This window comes from Scyliorhinus canicula, chromosome 1 (assembly GCF_902713615.1).
Source record: "Scyliorhinus canicula chromosome 1, sScyCan1.1, whole genome shotgun sequence".
Taxonomy (NCBI): domain Eukaryota; kingdom Metazoa; phylum Chordata; class Chondrichthyes; order Carcharhiniformes; family Scyliorhinidae; genus Scyliorhinus; species Scyliorhinus canicula.
In genome coordinates this window covers 306,303,201-306,319,943 of record NC_052146.1, presented here as the reverse complement: position 1 = coordinate 306,319,943, position 16,743 = coordinate 306,303,201, and the positions used below count along the sequence as shown (strand labels likewise).

Here is a 16,743-nt window from a genome sequence, read left to right as displayed (position 1 = left end):
CACAGTCCTAGATTGTAGTCTGAAAAAGTGTGAGAGTTAAAATCAACATCAAAACCACTTCTGCTACCCTTGTTCAGGAGTTCTACCGGACTCTGTCGTCGGTGATCTTGTTCTGAGAACAAGTCGGGAGAAGTATCTGGCTGTCGCTGGCTGGGCCAACGTTTATTGTGCATCCCTCACTTCCTTCAGGGGGTGTTGCTGAGCTGCCTTCTTGAACTGCTGCACCGTGCTGTTAGGGAGGGAGTTCCAGTACTTTGGCCCAGCGACAGTACAGGGACGCGTGAGATATTTCCAAATGGATGGTTGTGACAGCTTCTATCCCAAATGTTAATTTGTCTTTTCTCAATTCCGGCACTGATAGACCTGCTGAGTATTTCTAGAACTTTCTTTCTTTTTTTTAATGATCAAATAAAGTCAGGATTCCTCAGTGACACAAAGTGGACTACAGTATTAAAAATGTAAATATTGATATCACTGAACCTTTAACTTGTGAAGTGACAATGTGTGCACATCACTTAACTATCAGCTGATATAACAAAGGCATCAGAAGCCCCTCAAACCTACTCCGACATTCAATAAGATCATGGGGAATATCTGCCTTAACTCCATCTCCCCATATCGCTTTCCCCTACTTACCAAAAGCCTATTGATTTCAGCCTTCAATATACTCAGCAACTGAAATTCCACTCTCTGGGGAAGAGAATTTCTAAGTTTCAAAATCCCCTGAGTGAAGAAATTTTCCCTCATCTCATTCCTAAGTAACAGACCTCTTATCCTGACACCATGTTCCCTCATTCCAACCTCTCCAGCCAGGAAGAGACAGTCTCTCGTCACTTCCTGCCAACCACTCTTAGTGTGTTGTAAGCTTCAATGGGGTCAGCTCCCATTCTTTTCAACTCCAGTGAGTATAGGCCCATTCTGCTCAATCTCTCCTCAAAGGACAGCCATCGCACCTCAGCAATCAACCTGGTCAACTTTTGATGCACCCAATCTGAGGCAAAATCATCACTTGGGTAAACTGGCCCCAATGGAAAGCAAGCACCGGGTAACTGATCCCATCTCTTTAGCTTCTTGCCAAGCAAGTTGTGTTCAAATTATCTCGTTCAATCTGGTCTATTGCATTCGCTGCTCCCAATGTGGTCTCCTCCATATCGGAGAGACCAAACGCAGACTGGGTGATCGCTTAGCTGAGCATCTTCGGTCTGTTCGGATTCAGGACCCTGACCTTCCTGTTGCTTGCCATTTTAACACAAGACCCTGCTCCCATGCCCACATGTCTGTCCTTGGCCTGCTGCAACGTTCCAGTGAAGCTCAACGCAAACTGGAGGAACAACATCTCATCTTCCATTTATGCACGCTACAGCCTTCCAGTCTCAACATCGAATTCAGCAACTTCAGATGATTAGCTCTACCCCACCTTGACCTATTTGTGTTCATCCCATTTCATTTTAACTGTCTTTTACCACTTCTTTCTTGTCTTTCTTTATATATATTTATCCCCGCATCTTATCCCCCTTTCCTTACCTTTTCTCCCCTTTGCTTCCCCTTTCCCCTCCCCCCACATCTACATCTGTCACAGTTTACCCTCTGATGTTAGTTTCTGTGCTGTTTGGCCTTTCACATCTTTTGTTCTCTCTGGGGACTGTCATTAGTGCTCTTTCGCTTCATTGCTGTGGCCATTAGCACCCGGTTTCCCTGGGTTTCTATGGCTATGACTCATCTTTCATTCTCACTCCACAGTATAAATATTTCCCACTTTCTCTGTCTGTTAGCTTTGACAAAGGGTCACCTGGACTCGAAACATTAGCTCTTTTCTCCTGCTACAGATGCTGCCAGACCTGCTGAGATTTTCCAGCATTTCCTCTTGTGGTAAAATTATCTCTGGTTGCGAAATATTCTACCACGCTTCTTGTGTGAGCGATCAATCTGTGGAAGAATAGGGAGATGGCGGAAGCAGAGATGATTGATTAATTCAAATCAATATCTGTCAGAAAACTAAATTTTGGGTCACAGTAGACGAGTGGTTTGAGATAGAACGTGCAGAGATTGTAGTGCACCTTGGGAGGGGCTGTGGATTTGGAATATTGTTCCCAAAGCTCTCCACAACTGGGTTCTTTCCCTCACCTCATGTCTGGGTCTGTTGTAGACTCAATGATAGAGATTAGAATGTTTAGACAACAAGTCCATTATCTTTGAATCATAAGCCAGGATGAGAGATGGTAAATTCGATGGACCTCGGTTTTTCCGTGTGCAGAATGTGGCCAGAGATTTTAAAGGCCCCTCCCAAACATTGGGGTATTCCAGTCCCGTCGAACTGAACAGTGATTTAAGTGGCTTGCTGCATCCGCCAAAGGGAGACACTCCCTGGCAGGGAGATAAAGTCCTGGTCCATGACAATCCTTTAAATCTGTTTTTATTTTTCTTCTTGCAAATTCTTATTTATCTTATTAGGGCAGCAGGGTAGCATGGTGGTTAGCATAAATGCTTCACAGCTCCAGGGTCCCAGGTTCGATTCCCGGCTGGGTCACTGTCTGTGTGGAGTCTGCACGTCCTCCCCCTGTGTGCATGGGTTTCCTCCGGGTGCTCCGGTTTCCTCCCACAGTCCAAAGATGTGCGGGTTAGGTGGATTGGCCATGCTAAATTGCCCGTAGTGTCCTAATAAAAAGTAAGGTTAAGGGGGGGGGGGGTTGTTGGTTTACGGGTATAGGGTGGATACGTGGGTTTGAGTAGGGTGATCATGGCTCGGCACAACATTGAGGGCCGAAGGGCCTGTTCTGTGCTGTACTGTTCTATGTTCTATCTCCATCTGAATCATTCTGGTGTCATTTCCTGCCTGTTCCCTTAGACATTATGTGAAATGTTCAGAATACAAAGGGTTAATGTCATTTAATCAACCACTAGATGGAGCTAGATGCAGAACTATATAATGCACTGACTCTCAGGCTTCTGGGAGAAGGCTGGAGAGAAGCAGAGAGTGTTGAGTGCAGTTATAGATAGAGTGTAGAGACTATTATCAGTAGAGCGTAGATTGTAGATTACTAGATTATTGTTTACTATAGGAGTAAGTGGTCGACCTTATATAAGCAGTGTAAATAAAAGTTAGCTTTATAATGAACTTAGCTTCTGTGGTCTTTGTAAACACCACAACATCCATCCTGATAACAGAATCACAAAGAACACCACACTCCCCACACTGTCCACCAACACCAATCAAAAGGATAATCTTGTCCAGTCACAACTCTTCCCCACACCTTTCCATTCTTCCTCTCAGTGGATTTATTTGTGAAGGAGGGGGGGGGGGGGGGGGGGAAGAGAGAGAGAGAGAGAGACAGCCATCATTGTGTGGATCACGTTGGTGGGGCCCACAGTGATTATGAAATTAAACAGATGATCAGAGAACTGCCCTTCACCATTTTGCCAACTTTCACGGAGTAATTCTAACCTGACCGACAGAGCAGGAAGCAGATGGGTTTGGGTCAGATTCACCTCAATGGAGATTCAAATTGGGTGGGTTATAAAATGGGTGCAGGAATCCAAAATGTCCGGGAGTCTCCAGCAACTAAAGGTTGCCATGAGAAGGCTGTGTGTCTGAGGTCAGACGTGTGGGTGAAGGGGGCGGGGCATTTGGAGGCAGGAAGTTTCATGCAAGGAAATGCCCAGGAACATATCCAATCAGAATCAGTGACCTTCGCTATCACCCAAACTGTGCCGACCTGTCTCATTGACAATCCATAAACCCAGCTTCTGCCCACATGTGCTGTCAGTCAGCCAAAACCCGACCTCAAGCTGTACCAAGTGAATATGTTACAGAATAATACACTTTGTATAATGCAGACTGTCGCCAGTACACCCCAGAGAGACAGTCTCAATGAATCAGATAATGCAATGATAGAATACAAGCACAGAATGAGACAATTTGGCCTGTTGTGTCTCTGTCAGCTCCCTGGGAGAGCAGCTCATCTGCTCCCACTTTTCTGTCTTTTCCCCGGAGCTGAAAATCTACTTGAGATTTACCAATCTAATTCTCTTTTAAAAGCATGATTGAACCGGCCTCCACCAAACTGACAGTGCATTCCACATCCTAACCACTCGCTGTGTGAATCTGTCTCCTTCACACTCTCAGACAGTGCATTCCACATCCTAACCACTCAGACAGCACATTCCAGATTCTAACCACTCGCTGCGTGAATCTGCCTCCACCACACTCACAGACAGTGCATTCCACATCCTAACCACTCGCTGTGTGAATCTGCCTCCACCACACTCACAGACAGTACTTTCCAGACCCTAACCACTCGCTGTGTGAATCTGACTCCACCACACTCAGACGGAACATTCCAGATCCTAACCATTCGCTGTATGAATCTGCCTCCACCACACTCTCAGACAGTACATTCCGCATCCTAACCACTCGCTGTATGAATCTGCCTCCACCACACTCTCAGACAGTGTATTCCAGATCCTAACCACTCGCTGTGTGAATCTGCCTCCACCACATTCTCAGACAGTACATTCCAGATCCTAACCACTTGCTGTGTGAATCTGCCTCCACCACATTCTCAGACAGTACATTCCGGATCCTAACCACTCACTGTGTGAATCTGTCTCCAACACACTCACAGACAGTACATTCCAGATCCTAACCACTCACTGTGTGAATCTGCCTCCACCACACTCTCAAACAGAACATTCCAGATCCTAACCACTCGCTGTGTGAATCTGTCTCCACCACACTCTCAGACAGTACATTCCAGATCCTAACCACTCGCTGTGTGAATCTGCCTCCACCACACTCTCAGACAGTGTATTCCAGATCCTAACCACTCGCTGTGTGAATCTGTCTCCACCACACTCTCTGACAGTACATTCCAGATCCTAACCACTCGCTGTGTGAATCTGTCTCCACCACACTCTCAGACAGTACATTCCAGATCCTAACCACTCACTGTGTGAATCTACCTCCACCACACTCTCAGACAGTGCATTCCGGACCCTAACCACTCACTGTGTGAATCTGCCTCCACCACACTCACAGACAGTGCATTCCGGACCCTAACCACTCGCTGTGTGAATCTGCCTCCACCACACTCTCAGACAGTACTTTCCAGACCCTAACCACTCGCTGTGTGAATCTGCCTCCACCACACTTACAGACAGTACAAACCTGCGTTTTCTCCTCTGTCACCATGGCCTGGGTAACAGCTGCTTCCTTGGAAAGCCAGATGCACTTTTGTACTCTGCCATTCAATATGAAGATATGAAATAGGAGCAGGAGGAGGCCACTCAGGCCCTTTAACCTGCTCCGCCATTCAATAAAATCATGACAGATCTAATTTTAAACATAACTCCACATTCCTGCTATTCCCGATAACCTGTCACTCCCTTGTGAATCAAGAATCTGTCTAACTCTGCCTCTAAAATATTCAAACATTATGCTTCAATTGCCTTTTGAGGAACAGAGTTCCAAAGGGAGGAATAATTTTTCCTAATCTCTGATTTAAATGGGTGGCCCCTTATTTTTCAACAGTGACCTAGATTCTCCCACAAGAGGAAACATCCTCTCCACATCCACTCTGTCAATACCCTCAGGATGGTATCTGTTTCAATCAGGTCAGCTCCAGTGGGTACAAGCAAAGCCTGTCCAACTTTCCCTCATATCACACCCACACACGTATTAGTCTTGCCAACCTTCTCTGAACTGCTTTCGATGCATTTACCTCCTTCTTTGAACACGGAGGCCAACACTGTACACAATACTCCAGATGTTGTTTCATCAAAGCCCTGTCAAACTGAAGCATAACCTTCCTACTTTTATATTTAGTTCCCCTTGCAATAAATGATAAAATTCGATTCGCTTTCCGAATTACTTGCTGCACCTGCATACCAACCTTTACTGATTCATGCACTGGGTCACCCAGATCCCTCTGCACCCCAGCAATCTCTCACCATTTAGATAATAAGCTTCTTTTTGATCCTTCCTTCCAAAATGGGACAAATTCACATGGGACTGACCTAACCTGCTTGACTGTGGAGGGAGGAAGGTGGAGTTAACAATTTGGGAAAGATGACCTCCTATCAGAATTGGAGCTTTTAAATTGGATTTTTCTTGCCAGCTATCGTTGCTCCTGTGTTCACTACAACTTGCTTTCAAAATACACATTTCTTTCTTTGGCAACTGCCTCCTGCTCCCTCTTATTCTAAACTGATAATAATTCCAGGTGGCACGGTGACGCAGTGGTTAGCACTGCTGTCTCACGCCGCTGAGGACCCGGGTTCGGTCCCGGCTCTGGGTCACTGTCTGTGTGGAATTTGCACATTCTCCCCGTGTTTGTGTGGGTCTCACCCCCACAACCCAAAGATTTGCAGGCTAGATTGGCCATGCTAAAATTGCCCCTTAATTGGAAAAAAAGAATTGGGTACTCTAAATTTATTTTAAAAAAATATTTCCAGCTCAGAAACCTGAAACATTGCCGCCATTTCGCTCAGTGTTTCTGGCACTTCCTATTTCTGATTTCTAGTATCTACAAGTATTTTAAGTTCTCCATTCCCTCTATTTTCTTAAATACCAGGCCAAAATTAATTTCTTGTGACTTTGTGGTGTCAGATTCCATTGTAAGGCACTGTTATTGACGGGGTTTTGTGTTGGTTTCGAGTCAGTCTGACGACAAGAAGTCCGTCAAACGGATATTAAGGCCGCACAGTTGCTGAGCCATGGAACAACTCTCGAGGCAGAACGGCCTTTTCGCAATCCTTCGCAGTCAATTATCCTTGTTACGTGAGAATGCGATGGCAGGGTGACGCAAGAGCACAGCGGCAACCAGGTGAGCGGGTAGCATCAGCAGTGGAACAGCTGATCGCAGGTGAGGGTCTCCAAAAAGCAAGGCTTGTGGGTGGGATTTTGAGAGACCAGAACATTGAGAGGAAAGTTGCTAGATGGGAGCATTAAAACTGAACTGCAAGAGGTATAAAGCGAAAGCAGGATCAAGGCAAACAACAGTGTAAAACCAAAGGCGTTATCTTCGAAAGAGATTGTGAGCAACAATTGGAGAGAAATAAATTAAAGTTCGGATGTGTTGGGATTGAGTTACAGAAAAAAAGATGAATGAAATTTAATAATGAACAAAACAAACAACATAATATTGTTTAATGTAATGTATGCAATATAATAACCTCTATCCTCTCGTGAAATTTCTTTTTTAATTTCCTTAATGTGTTTCTGCAATAATGTCTTGTGCACTGTTTTGAATGCAGTCACTGGCCTATTTATTTTACAGGGGTAAGCGCCAGCAATGAAAGTCTCTCAAGAGATGGATGCAGATGATTTCAACAGTTATGAGAAGCCCCACTCTGTGTCACAAAGAGTTGAGCTCCCCTATCTTTCCAAATGCCCTCTCCTTTTCCAAATGTGTTGAGCACTGGCAGTGGTTCATTTCCGCTCAGCCTCTCATGTGATTTATGGGCAAACCATGACAGCGAGTGCCGGAAAACTATTCGACTGTGCAGGCGGCAGTGATGGGGAATGGGCACGGTTGAGCCCAGTCCCACCTTCAAACATTTCCCATTGAGAATACGGAGCCTCCTGCCCTCTCTTTTCCATCAAATCCTTGGGGGCATTGAGGCCAACTCTGATCCCTCTGCACTCACCGTGGATGGGATCTGTTCACTCTACCCAGCCAAGCGATCCGACCTGTTGCAGTCACATATATCACTCATTGGATACAGAGGTTACATCAGCAGGAAAGCTCCAGTTATATAATTCAACTGCCAGCCTTGCAGCAAATGTTGAGGCTAAAGGCCTTTCACTATTATCAAATAAAAATTGAGGACTTTACCCCTGTTCTGTTATATTCCACTCAGAGTCCAAATACTTAGTTGGCATAGCATGCTGAAAATCCGAGATAAATACTATCCTTGGAGACTTGCATTTTCATTCCTTAATCCACGGCCTGAAAATGGTGAAGGAACTTCCTGTTGAGTAAGGGTCCAAAATATGGGAGTACTCAATTGTGGACTGACGGGACGATTAAACAACAGAGATAGATAAAGGTCATGATTGTTAAAAGCCACGCTTTTCTATTTGTCCGGTCATATAGAAAATATGAATGTATGTGCGGTGGTACTGAGCTCAACACAGGGTTGGAAAGATCTCCTGGATGTAGCTCTCATGAACTTTGCTGAGTCAACTGAGCTCAAGCGACGGATCTACAACGGGGATTCCATCGTTTACCTCAGACTCTGTAATGGAGGAGGTTAAAAGCCAGGGTTCATGTTTCTGAGAGATATCCAGTAGGCAGTTGAATAGGTTATCGATACTTGCTGGCGTACAAACGTCAGACACTTGGGTGAGGTACAGGGAAGGGATACCACTGAACCTGGATCCACACCCAGTCTGAATTGCCACCAGCAGAGGAAACAAAAGGGAGAAAATTTGGAGAGGGTGGGGGGGGGGGGGGGATAAATAAGAAGAAGGTTTGGACTTTGAGACTCCCAGCTCTAAGCTATTCTTAATAAATTGATGAGTAACGACTGCCAGTCCTGACATCGACCGAATGTTGGGCAGTGGCTCAATTGTCCTGGTGGCTCTCTTGCCCCAGTTAGAGTCCCGTTGTGATTTGTGTGAGTTCAGAGTTGAGGTCCTCTCCCTGGTGCGACTGAGGCTCCAGGGACATCTGCACGCCTAGTCATACCTGGTGATTAGTCCTGTCGGCCGTGTTGATGGTGGATGGGTGCTCCCGGGTGTGGTTTCGAACCCGGTTGGAGCCCTGATACTGAATGGCCGAGGAAGTGGGCAAGCAGAACTCCCGGAAACATCGTTTGAAGTTCTCGTCCAGGAAGGCGTAGAGGACAGGGTTGAGGCAACTGTTGGTGTAGCCCAGGGCTATGCAGAAGTGCCAGGCCACTGCTGCAAAGAGGGTGGATGGGATCTTCACCAGGGCCCTGAGGATGACATAGATGTGGATGGGCGTCCAGCAGACGATGAATACGGCCACGACCACGAGGACCATCCTGGTGATGCGCCGGAGGTTCCGGTCCTTCTCCTTCGAACCGGAGAGCATCCGGACACTCTTTAGACGTAGGATCATCAGGCCATAGCACACCGTGATGATCAAGACTGGCATAACAAAGGCAAAAATGAAGACACAGATTCTCAGGAGGTTGTCCCAGTACCAGGAAGGGTGTGGGAATTTCAATGTGCAATCGGTTATTCCTAAACCTGGAAGGGTGAACAGGGTAAAATAGTAGATTGTTAGAAATAGTTCAAAACAGGAGATAGTTAAATAGCATTAACTTGGCATTAAAAAGACTTGCAGACAAACACACTACCAATGAGGGACAGCAGAATTCCCTTTGCTTCATTGCAAAGCCTTTACATCATAATATATTAACTGAAAATCCTACCCAGAACCATGTGATGTCCTGGGAGAGACAGAAAACTAGTTCATCGCACAGGTCAATTCTGGGGGGGGGAAACATTTTTTAAAAACTAAGGGGCAATTTAGCGTGGCCAATTCACCGACCAATTCTGGGGGAAACATGTCTGGAAAATGTGTCTCATAACCTCAAGTCAGTTGGCATTAGTCCAGGAGCTCACTGGGGCCTTGTAGGTCCAACCAGAAATGAGCCCTGTTCTCAGCTAAAGGAATTCAGCAAATGAGCATCAACTGCATGAGTTGTCAGCCTGTTCCAGGGGTTCATTATTCTTTGAAAAAAAAGGTCACCTTCTGACATTGAACTTCAAGCTTTTAAAAATATATACTTTTACGGGGTGCGGTGTCACTGGCTGGGCCAGTATTTGTTACCCATCCCTAGCAGCCCTCCATTTTAGAGGGTCAAAAACGTTGCCGTGGATCTGGAGTCACGTATAGGCCAGACCAGGTAAGCATGGCAGATTTCCTTCCCTCATGGACATCAGTGAACCCAATGGGTTTTTATTGACAATCGACGATGATTTCACGGTCATCACTAGACCTTTAAAAAAAAATTTAGAGTACCCAATTCCTCTTTTCCAATTAAGGGGCAAATTAGCATGGCCAATCCACCTACCCTGCACACCTCTGGACCGTGGAGGCGAAACCCACGCAAACACAGGGAGAATGCGCAAACTCCACACGGACAGTGACCCAGAGCCAGGATCGAACCCTGGGACCTCAGCGCCGTGAGGCAGCAATGCCAATCACTGCGCCTCCGTGCTGCCCTATCACTGGCCTTTTAATTCCAGATTTTTAAAAAATTGAATACAAATTTTACCATCTGCCATGGCGGGATTTGAACCCAGGTCCCCAGATTTTTGTCCCCGGTCTCTGGGTTACTCGTCCAGTGACATAGAACATAGAACAGTACAGCACAGAACATACCATGAAGCCCCCACCTACCCTATTACCTTCATTTCTACAACTTCCCCGACCCTGTCAGCCCCCTACACATATCATTACAACAAACTGTCAACTTAAATACACAACCTTATAAACCTCAATCGGATTGCCTCTATGTTTACGTTTTGTTAAAGTTCCTCAACAAGAATACCAGCTGCTGATTCAATCTGGGTAATATCAGATTATTTTCCAGAATAACACTTTTGCCCTGTCCCTTAAATCATGAAATGAACACTGAGGCCATTCAACCCAATAGACATGAACTCATTCCAGATCTGCTTCTGGAGATAGGAACGAGTGGTGGTGGGAGTGGCTCAGGTGGATGGAGGAGGGTGAGGTGTGATGGTTGGGATTGAGATTGAAATCAAAAGGGGTCCATGTTGTTGGATGACACGGGGCCATTCCAGTCAACACGTTCAGATTTAATAATAATATTAATAATAAATCTTTATTGCCACAAGGAGGCAATGAAGTTACTGTGAGAATCCCCTAGTCGCCACACTCCGGCGCCTGTTCGGGTACACAGAGGTTGGGGCTGGTTTAGCTCACTGGGCTAAATCGCTGGCTTTTAAAGCAGACCAAGCAGGGCAGCAGCACGGTTCGATTCCCGTACCAGCCTCCCCAGACAGGCGCCGGAATGTGGCGACTAGGGGCTTTTCACAGTAACTTCAGTGAAGCCTACGCGTGACAATAAGCGATTTTCATTTCATTTTTCAGAGGCAGAATTCAGAATATCCATTTCACCCAACAGCACGTCTTTCGGGACACGTGGGAGGAAACCGGAGCACCCGGAGGAAACCCACGCAGACACGGGGAGAACGTGCAGACTCTGCACAGATAATGACCCAAGCGGAAACTGAACCTGGAACCCTGGCGCTGTGAAGCAACAGTGCTAACCATTGCGCTACCGTGCCGTCCATTTCTTATCAAACATCAGTAGAGATTTGCTAAAGAGGAAGATTTAATAGAATCATCGAATTTACAGTGCAGAAGGAGGCCATTTGGCCCTTGGCAAGAGCACCCTACTTAAGCCCACACCTCCACCCTATCCCTGTAACCCAGGAACCCCACCTAACCTTTATGCATTGCACATTTATCTCAGGCCCTCTTTATGATGTTTTTTGGATAAAAGTGCACGTTCTCACCTCAAGGAGAGTGGAAACAATGCTGTACCTACTGCGTGGTACTTACTATTGTCGAACCTGGTAGTTGCCATTATCATCACGGGCAGTCCAATGGCTGAGGACAGGATCCAGATGCAGACATTGACGATCTTGGCATTGCGTGGTGTCCGGAAATCCAAAGCCTTGACCGGGTGGCAAACTGCAATGTAGCGGTCCATGCTCATGGTGGTGAGGGTGAATATGCTGGTGAACATGTTGTAGTAGTCAATGGACATGATCACTTTGCACAGCGGCTTCCCAAAGGGCCAGGTTCCCATCAAGTAGTTGACACTTTGGAAAGGCAGTGTGCTGGTGGCCAAGGCATCAGCCAGAGCAAGGTTGAATATGTAGATGTTGGTGGCTGTTTTCATTTTGGTGTATCTGAAAATCGAGGGAGGGGAAACATGGATAGATCAGCATAGAGAGTGACAGGAGATTCCTTGGACTTTGCTGATGACTGCGAACGGTCAGAATTATACATGTTCATATACTCCTCCTCCTACTCGCCTGTCTCCCTCAATGGCTGGGCACTTTCAGTCATTCACAGCTGGGGTTAGATGCAGAATAAAGTTCACCACACTCTGCCCCATCAAATATTCTCAGGACAGGTAAAGAGTGGGTTAAATAGTGTAAAGCTCTGTACAGGGTTAAATACAGAGTGAATCTCTCTACACTGTCCCCATCAAACATTTCCAGAACATTACAGCACGGAATTAGATACAGAGTGAAATGCTCTCTACACTGCCATCATCAAACACTCCCAGGACAGGTACAGCACGGGGTTAGAGACAGAGTAAAGCTCCCTCTACACTGTCCCCATCAAACACTCCCAGGACAGGTACAGCATGGGGTTAGATACAGAGTAAAGCTCCCTCAACACTGTCGATCAAACACTCCCAGGACAGGTACAGCATGGGGTTAGAGACAGAGTAAAGCTACCTCGACAGTGTCCCCATCAAACACTCCGAGGACAGGTACAGCATGGGGTTAGATACAGAGTGAAGCTCCCTCTACACTGTCCCCATCAAACACTCCCAGGACAGGTACAGCACGGGGTTAGATACAGAGTAAAGCTCCCTCAACACTGTCCCCATCAAACACTCCCAGGACAGGTACAGCACGGGGTTAGATACAGAGTGAAGCTCCCTCTACACTGTCCCCATCAAACACTCCCAGGACAGGCTGAGTTGGACACATTTGTAATTGAAAAGTAAGTGAAGGGTTATGGGGGGGGGGGGGGGGGGGCAGTCAAAAAAGTGTGTAGCCTTTGTTTTCTCATGTACGGAACGATCTGTCTGGACTGTCTACAGAATAATACTTTTCACTGTACATTGGTGCATGTGAGAATAAATGAAATCAAATCCAAATTTAACCCTGTAACTTGTCCTGTGTTTGCTGGGATTAAACCAAGTAAAGCTGTCTCTACATTATGAATGAAAATGGCTTATTGTCACAAGTAGGCTTCAATGAAGTTACTGTGAAAAGCCCCTAGTCACCACATTCCGGCGCCTGTCCGGGGAGGCTGTTACGGGAATTGAACCGTGCTGCTGGCCTGCCTTGGTCTGCTTTAAAAGCCAGCGATTTAGCCCAGTGTGCTGAACCAGCCCCTATCTAGCACGGATGTAGTATCACATCAAATGTCATAGGTTACATGATAGATTTTCAGTTAAAGAGTCAAGGAATATCTTGAAGAAATAATGGTGTGTGTATGTGCGTGCTGGTGGGGGGAGGGGGTTTATTGCAAAAGCCCCATTATTACCTGAGAATAGAGAGTGAGAACATTACAAGCAAGTCTTTCAAATCTTTCCATAGCTTGAGGTTGTGTTCCCCAGCCACCTTCCTTCAGTCCTCAGTGCTGTGGTATGCAGTCTGGCCACGTGAGGTTTGGGAGTGCAATTGGTTGAAAGGAGCCAAGTCTGAGTTTCTATGTAAACATGTCACGGTGCAATCATACCACTAGAATGCCACCACTGGATATGGTGGGGGGTTGATTATAGCGTGCTGAAATTACAGAGATTGTTGCCATTGCCAATGGCAATTGCCAGTGTGATTAAATGATATGTAGAATAAGACAGTATGATTTGAAAAGGGGCTCTGCATTCTGTCTGCCCTTCCAGTCTGCACTGCCGGATGTGTCGGCTAGATGGCGCTACGTGAGTGTCTAACACAACCTGCAAACCAGTCCCACCCCATAAATGCACAGATGTAATATTGAACACAGATATTAATTCATTAACATGCCACCAATCACGAAAGATGTAAATATGAACGTTAATTCAGTCCTGCAGCATTGTTTGCAATTTCTATTCTGGTTTCTAATCGATGCACCAACATTGAATACACATCATTCGCAAAAGCTGCAAGGACAATCATTCTAGCGGTTGTGCTCACTGTCTTGTGTGTAAACAAGAACACTGACACCCGCGATGTCAATGAAGTTGAGAGGCCGGCGGGGGAGAAGCTCTTCCACTCGGGCCAATGTGGCTCTGTGCAGGGAAGAGGGCTGAGAAGAGAGAGAGACACACACACACACACAGAGACACACAGAGAGACACACACACACACACACAGAGACAGACACAGAGACACACACACACAGAGACAGAGAGAGACACACACACAGAGACACACACACACACAGAGACAGACACAGAGACACACACAGAGAGACACACAGAGAGACACACACACACACACACAGAGAGACACACACACACACACACAGAGACACACACAGAGACACACACACACACAGAGACAGAGAGAGAGAGACACACACAGAGACACAGAGAGAGAGAGAGAGACAGACACAGAGACACACACAGAGAGAGACACACACACACACAGAGACAGACACAGAGACACACACAGAGAGACACACAGAGAGACACACACACACACACACAGACAGACACACAGACACACACAGAGAGACACACACACACACACAGAGACTGACACAGAGACACACACACAGAGACAGACACACAGAGACACACACACACACAGACAGAGAGAGAGAGACACACACAGACACAGACAGGGATGCATTTGCTTCAAGTTAAGCTGCCTCTTACCTGACAATCACATACATGACCAGCACGTTGCCGACCAGCCCCAGCACACAGACGATGGAGTAGAGGGCAGTGATAATGATGGCGATAACGATGGAAGAGAAGTTCTTGGTCAGAGGATTACTCTCGGTGCTGTTGCAGGGGTACGAGGTGGAGTTCAGGCAGGGAGAGGATGAGTTGCCGGAGCCCAGGCTGGGATTGGCACTGGGCAAAGTGCTCTGGCAGAGTTGCGATCCGTTGGCGGCCACATCAACGCAGGACTGGGCGAGCAGATCCATTGCAATGTTTGTCCCTTTAAAAAAAACACACAAAGCGGAGGTTGAAGCAAGAGCACTTCGATTGCAAACTTCCACAGGCAGCCCCCACAGAGGACAGACAAGTGCAAGGTATCCTGCTGCTCAGTGACTGAGCTTTCCTGGATGTATGAATGTTCTGGAGCAGGCAGTGCAGGAGGGAAGGTCTCCCACCCACCCCTCTCTTACACACCAGTTGGCCAGTGCTGTTCAGCTGCACTGTGCTCCCTGGGCAGCTCCAGCCACTCAGTTGATGGATTGCCTGCTGGCTCAACCTCTCCTGCTCCTCATTCGTCCTTTTATTGGGGAGGGTGACGTCAACAGCCCCCTTTCCTCTGGCCTGTGATTGGCCAGTTGGAGCCAGCACCTGTTCCCCAGGCTCCAGGTAAAGGTGGGCAATGGGAGGGTAGGGGAGAGGGGTGGGACTGCACTGTCCTGGCTGCAGAGAGAGACCCCGGGCTGAATCTGAAAAACAAACAGCAATTGAAAAGCGACTGACTGCATTAACTATAAAGGCAGAACAGGAAGGAAGACAGTGGCTGCGGAATAGTCCTGCCCACACTCACAGCTCAGTGCCAATGTGCATCGTTAACGTAGCCCTTTATAAAGTGGGTGCCTCAAGGATTGGTTGGGGAAGGGGAGCGTAATTCAACTGGTAAAAATTAGCAGGAATTTTCAGTTGAAACCCCTCCACGAATGTGTGACTGTGCCGTCTTCTTATGTTACACAGGGTCAGTCCACCTTTGGCCCAGGCATTCTCCTGTTCAATGACTATTTCGTGGCCAGGGTATGTAATAATCTTTATTATAATCTTTATGATTGTCTCAAGTCGGCTTACATTAACACTGCAAAGGAGTTACTGTGAAAATCCCTTCTTCGCCACACTCTGGCGCCTGTTCGGGTACACAGAGGGAGAATTCAGAATGTCCAATTCACGTAACAAGCACGTCTTTCGGGACTTGTGGGAGGAAACCGGAGCACCCGGAGGAAACCCACGCAGGCAGGGGGAGAACGTGCAGACTCCGCACAGACAGTGACCCAAGCCGGGAATTGAACCCGGGACCCTGGCGCTGTGAAGCAACAGTGTTAACCACCGTGCTACCGTGCCGCCCAACGGTGTACCCAGAGAAACCTGAATAGGGGACTGTGGGGGGCACAACTTGCCGCTCAGTACATATATTTCGGGGTGCATAGCCCACATGAGTTTAAAGAAGAATTAATGAAATTTCAGGGATCTCGGGATGTTCCAAAGTGTTTTACAATCAAAGGAGTCAAGATGATGTGTAGTCACTGTTGCAATATTGGAAAAAACATCAGCCAATTTGTGTATAGCAATATCCCACACACAACACTGAGAGATGACCCAAATCAGCTGTGTTTAGTGATGTTGGTTAAGGAATAAATATTGACCAAGACTTTGCTCTTATTCAGATAGGCTTTAGGATCATTCCTGTTCACCGCAGGGGGTCAGGTAAAGCTTTGGTTGAATGTTGCATTGAAAAGGCAGAGACTTTGGCAGTGTAACACGGTGGCTGCCAGCCGAGATTATGTGTTCACGCTGATGGAGGGCGACCGGAACCCACAACCTCTGATTCAGATGCCTATTGAGCCACAGGTGACATTGAATGAAGGCTTACTGATCCCCAAATCCCAGTGTTCTACCTACACGCCCAGCAGCTTCCTATGGATTGGCAACGTTGTTTGCTTTTCCCCTTTCAAGTGCAAGGATTTATCTTTCAGTCTTGTAAATGTGTCCCTGACCCAATGGGTCCAGTGAGATGGTCATAAAGTTCTTGGACTTTGTTAAACAACTGTCGCAACATGTTTGATCCGAAAGGAT

The 16,743-nt window shown here is 46.8% G+C and overlaps 1 protein-coding gene across 1 annotated transcript; it reads right to left on the bottom strand.

The window, feature by feature from the left end:
• Positions 1–7,079: 7,079 nt before the first annotated feature.
• On the bottom strand, positions 7,080–15,271 carry oprm1 (opioid receptor, mu 1). Its single transcript, XM_038817049.1, has 3 exons — positions 14,614–15,271; positions 11,565–11,917; positions 7,080–9,214 (listed from the first exon to the last, which is right to left on the bottom strand). Exons 1-3 carry the CDS (start codon positions 14,886–14,888, stop codon positions 8,682–8,684), a joined length of 1,161 nt encoding a protein of 386 aa, XP_038672977.1. The 5' UTR covers positions 14,889–15,271; the 3' UTR covers positions 7,080–8,681.
• Between the last annotated feature and the right edge of the window lie 1,472 nt (positions 15,272–16,743).

Excerpts from the sequence above, each read along its gene's own strand:
- oprm1 (XM_038817049.1), bottom strand. The coding sequence starts at position 14,888 with ATGGATCTGCTCGCCCAGTCCTGCGTTGATGTGGCCGCCAACGGATCG. Across the intron at positions 11,918-14,613 it reads GTCATGTATGTGATTGTCAG|ATACACCAAAATGAAAACAG; the intron begins GTAAGAGGCAGC and ends CTCGATTTTCAG. Across the intron at positions 9,215-11,564 it reads AACTACCAGGTTCGACAATA|GTTTAGGAATAACCGATTGC; the intron begins GTAAGTACCACG and ends TCACCCTTCCAG.